The following is a 12,048-nucleotide window of genomic DNA, read 5'->3' on the forward strand; positions in this document are numbered from 1 at the left end:
AAACACAAGAGCATTTGTGAAATAAAAGGAAGTCAGGTGTCATTTCCTCCTCTCTGAATTTCTTCAAAACATTACTTTTATTTTGTAAGTATCTATAGAATCTCAGAGTATGTTTAAAATTCATTGCAAGCAAGGATTGTATTTAAATCTCACAGTGACTGTTCTCTCCTGCAAAAGTGAGCCGTGTGAAATTGCCAGCAAATCCCTTTTCAATTCACAAAACGGATTCTAGGATACGAACCAAACGCTAGGGGTGCAACTCGGGTCGGGTTGAGTCCAATCCTAAACCCACCTGATATAGCATTCCCTCAACCCTAACCAACCCAACCCAACCCGAGCGTCGGGTTGAGGATGGTCAGCCCTAATCCAGCCTGCCTCCAACAAAAAATACAAGAAAAAAAAAACATAATCCTAAAAAAATAATGATAAAATTAGAGAATGGAGGTCGGGTCCGGGTCTGGTCGGGTTGCCAAGGCGTCAACCCCAACCCAACCCGAAATTAAATCAGGTTGGCTTTTCCCAACCCAAACCCAACCCAACCCTAGAAAATGCCAACCCAATCCGAGCCAAAATCGGGTCGGGTTCGGGTTCGGGTTGAGCTCGACCCAAGTTGCACCCCTACCAAACGCCAACCGTGGTGGATTCTTGCCAAAACCACGCTTGGGTCTCCGAAGCTAGTCCGAAAGCTGATAACCAAAGAGGGCCTAACATAACCCGCCAAACCATGAAGCGGGAAGCTATACGCTATACAGGGATATTTTGGGAAATTTCTCACATCTTGCTGACCTTTCTATTTCATTCAACGTAGCGGAACTAAAAATAAATAAAAATCCGCGCGGTTTCCCTCTTTTGGTCGTGGCGGTTCTCTCTCTCTCTCTCGATCTCTCGAATTCTCTGCAGATCCATTTCTCTGTTTAAATTTTCCAAAGCAAAGAGTTTCGTCCTTATTTCGCTCTTGATGAAATGACTCGTGGTTACGGTCATTGATTTTGAGAAATTCGTTTGTCAACATTGATCCTTGTTTTTCGCCTTTTATTCTAGGGTTTCTGTTTTCTACTAGTTGGGAAACAATGGCAGTTAACCTGACAAAAGGGGCGATATCTATGGTGTGTAACGGAGATGTGGAATTGAAGCCTATTCTCCAAGTTTATGATATCAGATTGGTAAATACAGCCCAAAACAACAACGAACGTTTTAGGATGATTCTCTCAGATGGAATTCATCTGCAACAAGCGATGATTGCTACGCAGATGAATCATATCGTGAAATCAGGGAAATTGCAAAAAGGATCGATTGTTCAATTGGTGGAGTCCATTTGCAATGTCATTCAGAATCGCAAGTGAGTTCTGATTCTGTTCCTAATTTTATTCCCTTTTGGTTTTAAATTTTAATATTGGTATTTACTTGTATTTCATATGAATCTGTTTTTCTATTTCTAATGTTTAGATGCTACTGTGTATTTATGCACGTAGTACATGGTTTTAAATTTCGGCCGAAACAAAACAAAACTAAATGGCCGAAATATTTCGATTTCGGCTGCCACTGAAGAGAAATCCACTTGGATTTTGAAAATTACGAGAATTCGCCCAAAATTTCAATATTCAATTAATGTTTCGGTTGAAATATGTGAAACATGCAACTTTTCATATGTATAAAAAAGCAAAGTTTATGTCGAAATGTGAGAGACCCTGACAAAAATCAACTTCACTAGCAAAAAAAGGGAAGAACGGCGAGATTCCTTTGAGATATTTCTTAAAAAAAACGTAAAAAATAAAAAGAAAAACCAGTGGTGAAGAATTTCTGCTGAAATTTTCTACCGAAACAGAAATATTTCCATTTCACTGATTACCGAAACCGAAATTTAAAACCTTGCATGTAAGTTCTCTTTCATTGTCAGTAGAATGAACTTTTAAACTCGGATTCCAACAGAGCTATAACCCTACAAATAATCAGATTACCATTTACAGCAAATGTATGTTATGCAAAGTATGTACAGAAATCTCTTGGAATCTAACAAGCTGATCTTCAACATATGTAAAATGTTTCACTGCATTGCTTTTATCTCCAAAAAGAAAAATACCAACCGCCCCTGATTCATCTTCGTGCTAGTATTATTCAAGTTTAAATGGAGAACTGGAGAGCCTGGCCATGATCTGGACTCTTTTAGATGTACTATGGACTTCCATCACAAATCCCTATGCAGGCTTCCAATAACTGGTATAACAATGAAGCTGTGCTTTGCAAAGATTATGGAAGTGAACGTCACCAGCTTCCAACATTTCCATTAATAGATTATACCAGTCATCTCTGTGTAAATCTGCCATTGGTAGCTGAAAAAGTAATCGTTTACTACAGCATGAGTTGATTCTTTCTAGGCACTACTAAAATGTCAGATGGTTTGAAGGAGTTAAAACCATTTTGGAAGGAATCATTCTGTGAAAGAGATGTCAGCCCATTTTGTTCATTTTATGGATTTTATTTTACCATTTGAAATCTTGTAGGGTGTTTTGACTTTTGAGTCCAAAGGCTTTTGCGTGCGCTAAGGAGAGGAGAGTGGGCGATAAGTGGGGTAGAATAGAAACGGCAAGATGCAAGTCAAACTTGAATATAGAGGACCATCCTTGCAATATGATGGAAGTAACACAATTGCACTGTACCTATATGGTGGTGGTGGGTTTCTTGTCAGTTTCCATGCGCCATAGGATGCAATTCTTGGCTATATGCCTATGTGTTTGTGCAATTATTCGGAAGACTTCTGACTGTAAAAATCTGGATATTTTGGCTAGGGAGTGTATGGAGATCCTCATGGGTTGGAATTCTGGCAGAGTTTTGGCTAAGCGAAGCTATCTGATGTTCTAAAAAGACTTTGTCCCTGTCACATTGTTGCTAAGTGCATTTTAGTTGTTCAATTCATGCCTGCTGGTTGCACAAGGAACATTAGTCAGTGGTTGGAGTTGACAGTTCAGTTAATAATTTAGCTAGCTCTTCCTCTCAAGGCTTGGTATAGCGGTCTCCATTTATGATAGGCTGTCACCTCTGTGGTTTTTCGTTGCCAGATATCTGTCACAGACACCTCTGACATTTGTATTTGTTGCTTCGATGAATGTGTCAATTGGTCAATGAAAGTGTCAAGTGGTCGGCTGGAAGGATACATGTCGTTGTCCCTTTGTAAGACAAACTGAGTATGAGGTGCAACCTGCTTTAGCATTTTCTTTTGCATGCTATTTTTCGAAGCACAGTGTATTGTGAGATCTGATGCACTAGCCACTGCTGAAGTAGGAGCGAAAGGTTGGTGGATCATATGGTGTTTTTCGTTGTTTAATTGTTTGTCCATCAGCTGGTCTGGAGATTAGGGGTTCTTCACGTGTGTGACTTCCTTATTGAGATAGGTCCTATGATTGTGGATTTTTCTGTTGGGGATAAAAGCGTTTGAGGCAGTGAGACTTGGTAAATGATGGAGTGGGATAACAACAAATTGTTTTTATAAGATTAAGAATTAGTTGATGTATGATCTCAGCAATGTCCCTCGGTCTATCATTAGCCTAACATTGTTTCATAGATGTGTTTATTCATGTGGACCAGCACAGCCAATCTGTTAAAATACTCTGGTATCTAAATCGGTAACGATCAATCAGCTCGTCAATCTTCAATGGGGCATAATTGAAACCTAGCATTGAACACCTTGGGGATGAAAATCGGACGAAAATTAAAAGTTATAGCTTCAATTTTTATTTTTTTTGGAAAGGCAACTTTATTAATACAAATCAGAATTAAGAGGGGACAAGATGTCCCCCCAGACAGAAGGGCAAACAACCCAGTACATACGATATCTTAATCAAGGTTTTAAATTTCGTCTGAAATCTGAAATTTAGGACCGAAACTGAAACGACCGAAACCTGAAATTAGCGAAACGTACAAAATTTCGGCCGAAATTTCAGAAATTTGGGCGAAATTTTTTTAAAAAAAATAATTTTTTAATCATTTACCAAATTTCAGCCGAAATTCCGGCCCAAAAATCGAAATTTTGGGATTCTGTACCGAATTTCGGCCGAAATTTTGGGATTTCGGCTGAAATTTCGGTTTCGGCTGGGTCCGAAATTACCCCCGAAACCAAAATTTAAAACCTTGATCTTAATACATAATGTAATCTACCCAGCCCCACCACCCGTTACAGATTCCAGAGTTACACCCTGTTTAGCGAATTCGTCACCCTGTTTATAGCTTCAATTTTCTTTGGTTGAATTTATATGCCTTTGCTTAATTGTATCTTTGTTTGTTCTTTTCCTTTTTCGCTGCACTTCATTATTCTTTATTTGTGACTTTCCCACACCCATCAATGCAATCAGGATCATTATCATCCTCAACTTGGAAGTAATAGTTGAAAAGTGTGATCCTATTGGTGAACCAAAGCAATATGTAGATGGTTCTATTGCTGCTACTGCTTCACAGGGAAGAGTTCCCATTCCTGCACAGTCATCTTCAATGGTTCAACCTGGGATAGCCTCCGGGAATCCACAATCTTATGGTGGTTCACTTGCTGGTGGTTCATTTACTGGGGGTGTTCCCCCTGGACGAAATGCAACTAATGGAGTTTCTATGTACCCCAAAGCAGAGCCAGGAGGACCACAACCTCCCATCAATAACTCTGGGCGCTCAGCTCAGACGGCATATCACCAACCAGTTCCAATGTATGCAAATAGAGGACCTATAGCCAAGAATGAAGCTCCTGCTAGGATAATTCCCATTGCCGCTCTGAATCCTTACCAAGGCAGGTGGACAATCAAGGCCCGAGTGACAGCAAAAGGGGAACTTAGACGCTACAACAATCCAAGGGGGGAGGGGAAGGTATTCTCTTTTGATCTTCTCGACTCTGATGGTGGAGAAATACGTGTGACCTGTTTTAACATGGTTGCCGATCAATTTTATGACATGATTGAGGTTGGGAAAGTGTACTTGATATCCAAGGGAAGCCTAAAACAAGCTCAGAAGAATTTCAATCACCTCAATAATGACTGGGAGATATTTTTGGAGTCTACGTCGACTATTCAGCCTTGTTTGGAAGAGGACAACTCTATACCAAGGCAGCAATTCCATTTTCGATCCATAAGCGACGTTGAGGACATGGAGAGTAATTCTATGGTGGATGTGATCGGTATAGTTTCATCGATTAACCCTTCAAGTACAATAATGAGAAAAAATGGTACTGAAACTCTTAAAAGAACTCTTCAGTTGAAGGATATGTCTGGCCAAAGTGTTGAGTTAACTCTTTGGGGAAATTTTTGCAATGCAGAAGGCCAACAGCTACAAGTTATGTGTGATTCTGGGGTATTTCCTGTTGTGGCTGTGAAAGCTGCTAGAGTCAATGATTTCAACGGGAAGACTGTGGGAACAATTTCTACATCCCAGTTATTCATAAACCCTGATTTTCCAGAGGCAAAAATGTTAAGGGAGTGGTTTGATAGAGAGGGGAAGAATGCTGTTTCTCATTCTATTTCGATGGACACACCAAGTATGGGAAAGACAGAAATCCGTAAAACTGTTTCACAAATCAAGGATGAGGGGCTTGGAAGATCTGCGAAACCAGACTGGATCACCGTCAAGGCAACAGTTTCATTCATAAAGACTGAAAATTTCTGCTATACGGCTTGTCCTCTGATGGTTGGGGATAGGCAATGCAACAAGAAGGTTAACAATAATGGTGATGGAACATGGATTTGCGAGAGGTGTGATCAGTCTTTCCCCGAGTGTGACTATCGTTATCTTCTTCAGTTTCAAATACAAGACCACACAGGCTTTACAGCGGTTACTGCATTCCAGGAATCTGGTGAAGAGATCATGGGCATTTCTGCAAAGGATTTGTACTTGTTGAAATACGAAGAACAAGATGATGGAAAATTTGAGGAAATTATAAGGGGGGTTCTCTTTACTCAGTATTTATTCAAGTTGAAAGTGAAAGAGGAGACCTTTAACGATGAACAGCAGGTAAAATTAACTGTTGTCAAAGCAGAGAAAGTAAATTTCTTATCTGAGAGCAAGTATCTTTTGAGTTTGATAGATAATATTCCAGAAGAAGAACCCAGTTTTGTAGGTCAGAGGAGAGGTAGTACAGGGGTGTACCTGCTATGTAATGGCTGTGGTGGTTCTGGCCACAATTCCCAGAACTGCCCGAGGGTCATAAGTGGACAGGGACAGCCAATGGGAGGAGGTTATGGAAATAGGATCCCTCATGCTGGAGCAAATACTGATAGTGCTTCTGGTAAATGCTTCAAATGCAATCAAAGTGGTCACTGGGCTAGAGACTGTCCAAGATCAAATTCTGTCTCTACAGCATATGGAAACAGCAGTGTTACTGGTAGATATGGAATTGCAAAGATGGGAGGAGGATTTTGAATATTGTGCTAGAGACTGTCCAAGATCAAATTCTGTCTCTACGGCATATTGAAACAGCAGTGTTACTGGTAGATATGGAATTGCAAAGATGGGAGGAGGATTTTGAATATTGTAAAGATGAGAAGCTCTCGCTATAACCACAAAATGGAATCCCTTGGGGAAGATGGGATCCATCTGTAATGGATCTTAACGTGTCTGTCCTCATGAGCATGCTTGGTACTACTGCGATTCTATGCATATAAGTTGAACTTTGATGGACATATTATCACAAGGCAAGGCGCTTTTGCTGGCCAACCTGGCTGAAGTTCAACTGCCAATCTCCTTGAGCTGTTTTCATTTCTTCTAATATATAATTGAAACTATGTGAAAAGGCATGTTTCAGTGTCTTTTTCTTTTATGCCCATGGTATATTTTCAGATCGCTATTTGATTATATGATCTTCCAATAATTTACATGATTTACATGTACCACCGACCCCAACTAGTTTGGGACAAAGGCTTAGTTGAGTTGAATTGCAGTACTTATTTATTTATTTGCACATATTGATTGTGTTGCATTTATTCTCTTCTCACATCGAATTGGTTCCTGTGGAGGAGGGAGAGTTATATGATCTATGAGGGAGGGAGAGTTATATGATCTGTGTGCATCTTATCTTGGAAAAATACATGTGGGACTGTTCAATAAGCACCGCGTCAGTGTTATATGACCTGATATGGCTACCATGTTAAGGATATTACTTGCTTGCGCGTTCTCTACTGCAAAGCGACATGGGAAAGAGATTCATGGCTGCATTCTCCAATGTAGGTTGTAAAGCAGTGTTCTAATCAAGAATGAAGTTGTTAACATGTATTCGAAATTGCTGTTGAACTCAGTCCATTCTTTTGGAGCAAATGAATGAACTCAGTCCATTCGAAATTTCTCTGGACGGCTTTGATATGGTCAAGGGAAGAAAGCTTTTTGAGCTTTTAGGGAGATCGAGGAAAAAGGAATCAAACCACATCATATCACTACATTGCTGTTATTTTGTCAAGTTGCCATGAGGGTGAGGCAGAAGAAGTCTAGCTAGTGCTGAAAAGAAGTTATAAATTGTGATGTCTGCTATTGGTGTTCGTATACATTAGTTTATTCAGCCGAATCGGTCCTGTATCTGTGACTACTCTAAAGTTCTAAGTCCCTAAAATAATTGTAGAATTAATCTGTCTAACTAGTTAGGCTTAGAATGAATGTCCAACTTCATTCATATTTGATTTAGAATTTTATATGATGAAAATATCCTTAAAAAATATTCTTTCATTTAGGCCCTGTTTTTTTTCTTCAAAATCCAAAATCAGTTTTGGACTCGCAATTGATTCTCAAAATGCTAACATTCTCAAACTGATTTTATAGAAATTTTCCATTTTACAACTAATAAAACAAGTTGTAAACTAATTAAAATAAGGTGATAGAAATAGAGAATTTGCAATATCAAGTAAGTTGATTCTAATACAAGCTTTGTATAATTTTTTTTTTTTGGTGTTACTACTATTATGCCAAAAAATATTTTAAAATTGAAAACCCTGCTGCTTTCTACTATATATTGGTATCATAGTTCTCAATATTCATGAAACTCCTGAATAATAGGGAAAATGATATCCTGCATTTCTATATTTTGATTATGAGACTCCTTAGCTCTCACTATTTATGCAACCTGAATAATGGAAGGAAAATGATATACTGCACTCCCATAGTGAGATAATGACTCTACTTGCTTTGTACATCTAACAAGTCTCAAACTCAGCAATCAGATAACACTTGATATAATGCAATCCAAACAACAGCCTTCTGTCAATCTTATTGATTTTCCAATTAAGTTTTAGTACATAAATAATACAAATACCCCCCTAACCCAATAAAATAAAAATTTTAAAGCCAATTTAGGACCAAAATAGCAAAATTATGAAAAACATAACATGTAAAAGTGGTACTAAGTTTATGTAATTAAATCCCTTTGTTGTTTAAGACTCTTTAAGTTGTGCCTATAGAAAACATTAATTATTATATAAATCTCATTTTGGTCTATGTCTAAAATCATAAAAATGTGATGCCTATTTACATGGTTCCCCTTTAAAGTGGATATTTTGAATGGAAATTATAGTAAATTTCTAGTTTTCTATTACTGTATTTTGTATCAGCTTTTGTTAATGAATAATGTATCTAAATCTTTGAAATTAATGTGTTTCATTGGATTGTTTGCATAATTTGTAAATTTGTGTACAACCCAGTGTTTTTTATTAGCATCATACAAAAATCCCAAAAATTTGTTGATATTTTAAGAACGTATAACATAGTTGGTATAATAGATAAAAAGAATATTTGCATCTTACAAAATGCAAATAATGTATGGCTACATCCATCTGAGTTGAACATAAGACCTAAGCCACCTAAACTTTAATTTTTCTATCATTAAAAATATTAATTAATTTCTTCTTTCTGCAGAGAGCAATAAGAAACTGGCACTGAAAGTAAAGCTTTTAACTTCTATGCTACAGACATGAAATTTCAAACCATAAAAGATACTTTTAGAATAGTAACTCCAAAGATGATCCTAACCCTCTATAAATCGGAGGGTTAGGATCAACCTGTGGAGATGAATTTTGGGGCACAACCTATTTAGGATGCTACCCATCTAATGGACGGTTTGGATCATCCTATGGTGCGGGCCATACCATACTTTTAAAGAATGAGGAGTGCGGTTATCAAAATATAGCAGTGCTGATAACATCTCCCTAAACATAATGAAGGAACAAAATCACAAGGCTCTGTAGAATAGTCTCCTGTTGATGGTGTCAATTTTGTTGATAAATTGAAGGTCTCTAAACAAAAATAAATGATTAAATGGGACAAGGTCCCAGTCAATAATAAATACATTCAAATTATGAAAAGTACTATTTTAAAACTACAACAGTTTTAAAATGGGACAAGGTCCCAGTCAATAATATTGGACTGGTTAAATGGGACAAGGTCCCAGTCAATAAATTGTCTTTTTCTAACAATTTGGAAATGATTACCCCAGCATTTTCACCGTTGTTTGTCCTGTGCCTATCCACTTCCTTTTGGGTTGTTTGTCTTTTGCCTACAATGGGGCATCCACTTCCTTTTGGGTCATAACCGTGTTCCCAAAGGACACTTTCTTTTTGAGGCTTGCCAGCAAGAGGCCGATGAGATGGACTCAGTGGGATCACCACTCCCTATATTCCATCCATGTGAGCTTAGCTAGACCGTGGAGACTTTCTAGTCCACATGTAGGGAGTGGTAGCTCTGTGTTCTCGAGTCATTTTCCACTCTTTCTGTACAAGTACAAAGTGTTGGCCTCGTGTTATGGAATTGTCACACCCGAATCATTTACCCATACCTCATGTTACAGTCCAAAATTTATCGAGTGCCCTGGTAAATCTTTTGAGACGCCCCGAGGTTCAAAAGTGCTGCAAGGACCTGCGTGGACCAACAAAGGGCTAAGGCCACTAAGAGTTTGGGAACTCCTAGGACCCTTCGACACTCAAGTCAGCTCTAGACGTCATAGATGGAACTAAGCTTCAAATTAGAGCTCAGGCGTACTTTGGCTCGGTTTACCTTGGCTCTTTTAGCTCTTCCCCCCCTCCTCTGACTGCTATGTGCGGATCCTCTTTTATAGATGATATTCCCTTGGGTGGTGTGTTTACTGTGTGCCAGGCGAAGAATCACATTGGTGCTTTAGGGCGGTGCCGAGTCTCCTCAACCATTTTCAGAGTGGCTCTGACCATGGACGTGACCTTTCAAGTGACGGCCATGATTGGCATTGTTGTGCCTATTTCCGAGATTGGCTGGTGTCCTTTGATTAGCTTGTTGGGAGGTGCGTGGCCTATTGAAAGTGGCGTGTTGGAGAAGATTGTTGTGCCTGCAGCTTGGGGATTGTCATGGCTGGCGGTGACATGTCTCCCCATGTGACCTCAGGGCCTCTGTGGGCTTAAGGACCAGGTAGGAGGACACGTATCGCCTCCGTGGCCTCAAGGCATCTGTGGGCTCAGTGAGCAGCTAGGATGACGTGTCTCACCTACGCGGCTTCAACGCCTCGGTGGGCTCAAGGGCCAGGTGGGATGACGTGTCACCCCGTGCGACCTCAAGACCCTTGTGGGCTCAGGAGCCAGATGGGGGTCTATTGTTGGTGATCTGTTTTTGTCCCCAGCACTTCAATCTCAGCATATCCCGCATAAAATGTTTGAACCCGAGTAGAACTCACCCTTAAAAGCTCACCGTTAAGGGGAGGGTACCCAAGTCCTTGTAAGACCTACCACATCACTCTACTTTCCTGGATTGTTGCTTTCACATGGAACCCACTAGGCTTTGTTTGGATGCTTAAGCATTTTTTGGGCAAGTAAAGTCCATGGAGGGGGCAGGATTTTAAATCCTTGGTAAAACCGAGTAAAGTCCAAGTAAAGTTCCTGTTTGGATGAAAAGCTAGCCGGGAGAGGGAGAGATGGAGAGAGATAGGAGGGGAGTATTACCGATGAAATTTTTTCCTTTTTGGGGATATTTAATATGTAAAGATATGTGATATCATGTCACTAGACGTGCAATTTGTCACGCGCCGATCCTGATGTGTAAATATTGTCCAGTTCTATATTGTCCAGTTCTATATCACATGGTAAATATTGATACCATGTGAACAAACCAACTTCTCCAAAAGCCTAAGCTGTTGGAGAAAGGCGTTTTTTTTATCTTTTATACTTTAACATGATGGTAAGTTATCTGATTTTTTCCAATTTAGTGTTTTGTTGCCCAAATGCAAAAGAAAATATTTTCTAATTAATTTTTGTGTAAAAAAAAATGCACGATGCGGCGAAAAAAAGTATATGATACCCAATTTTTCTAATGAATTTTTGTTTAAAAAAATAAAAAAAATGCACGACACGGCAAAAAAAAAGTATATGAAATAAAAAAAAAATGTTATTTAAAAAATATGTTGAAAAAAAATAAGGGAAGGGTAGGATTGAAAATAAGTGGGTTGAATGAGTGCCTTTGTTAAAAAGTATAAAGGAGGGGGTAGGATTGAAAATATATGAGTTGAATAGGTGTCTTTGTTAGAAAAAGTAAAAAAAAGTGAGATATAAATCCCACCGAATTTTAAAAAAATTCAAAAGAGCCTGGGCTTTTCCTCCCAGCTTATTATATATATCAAGTGGTATTTTACACAATTATTACACCCGTCTTGTCTACTAGATTTTAGGGATTTACACAATTATTACATCCAAGCAGCATAAAGTGGAAAATGGAATCTTTCCGGATATTATTGCAACCCATGAATACTACAACAGTTGCCTCCACTATCAACACTAGGGCTGCAACAGGGTCAGGTTGGGTCGGGTTTTTCAAAACCCTGGCCCAACCCTGGATCCCATTATCTTGGCCCTGACCCACCCTGACCCTGAGTCAGGGCCGAAAAGCCTCAACCCATTGCCCGGCCTACAGGGCTCAGTGCTGGCCCTGGCCCACCCTGATTGGCCCTGATTGGGCAGGGCCGGGCCGGCCCATAATTGACTCTAGTGCAAATACCTGTTAAGAGTGCCAAAAATAAAGCAACCACTTATCATATAGAACAAAATGATCAATAAACAGAGAAAGGGAACAAAATAAGACAATATG

The 12,048-nt window shown here is 39.2% G+C and overlaps 1 protein-coding gene across 1 annotated transcript; it reads left to right on the top strand.

The window, feature by feature from the left end:
* Positions 1 to 810: 810 nt before the first annotated feature.
* Positions 811 to 6,847, top strand: LOC143879537 (replication protein A 70 kDa DNA-binding subunit A-like). Its single transcript, XM_077381971.1, has 2 exons — positions 811 to 1,339; positions 4,347 to 6,847. The coding sequence occupies exons 1-2, from the start codon at positions 1,071 to 1,073 to the stop codon at positions 6,388 to 6,390; spliced, it is 2,313 nt and encodes a 770-aa protein (XP_077238086.1). The 5' UTR covers positions 811 to 1,070; the 3' UTR covers positions 6,391 to 6,847.
* Positions 6,848 to 12,048: the final 5,201 nt, after the last annotated feature.

Source organism: Tasmannia lanceolata, unplaced genomic scaffold, assembly GCF_043159265.1.
Source record: "Tasmannia lanceolata isolate RefF3 unplaced genomic scaffold, GAP_Taslan_0.1 ptg000002l, whole genome shotgun sequence".
Classification (NCBI taxonomy): Eukaryota; Viridiplantae; Streptophyta; class Magnoliopsida; order Canellales; family Winteraceae; genus Tasmannia; species Tasmannia lanceolata.

Bases quoted from the DNA above. Each gene is read 5' to 3' on its own strand.
- LOC143879537 (XM_077381971.1), top strand. From the start codon at position 1,071: ATGGCAGTTAACCTGACAAAAGGGGCGATATCTATGGTGTGTAACGGA. The intron at 1,340-4,346 runs GTGAGTTCTGAT...CAATGCAATCAG, and splicing joins AATGTCATTCAGAATCGCAA to GATCATTATCATCCTCAACT.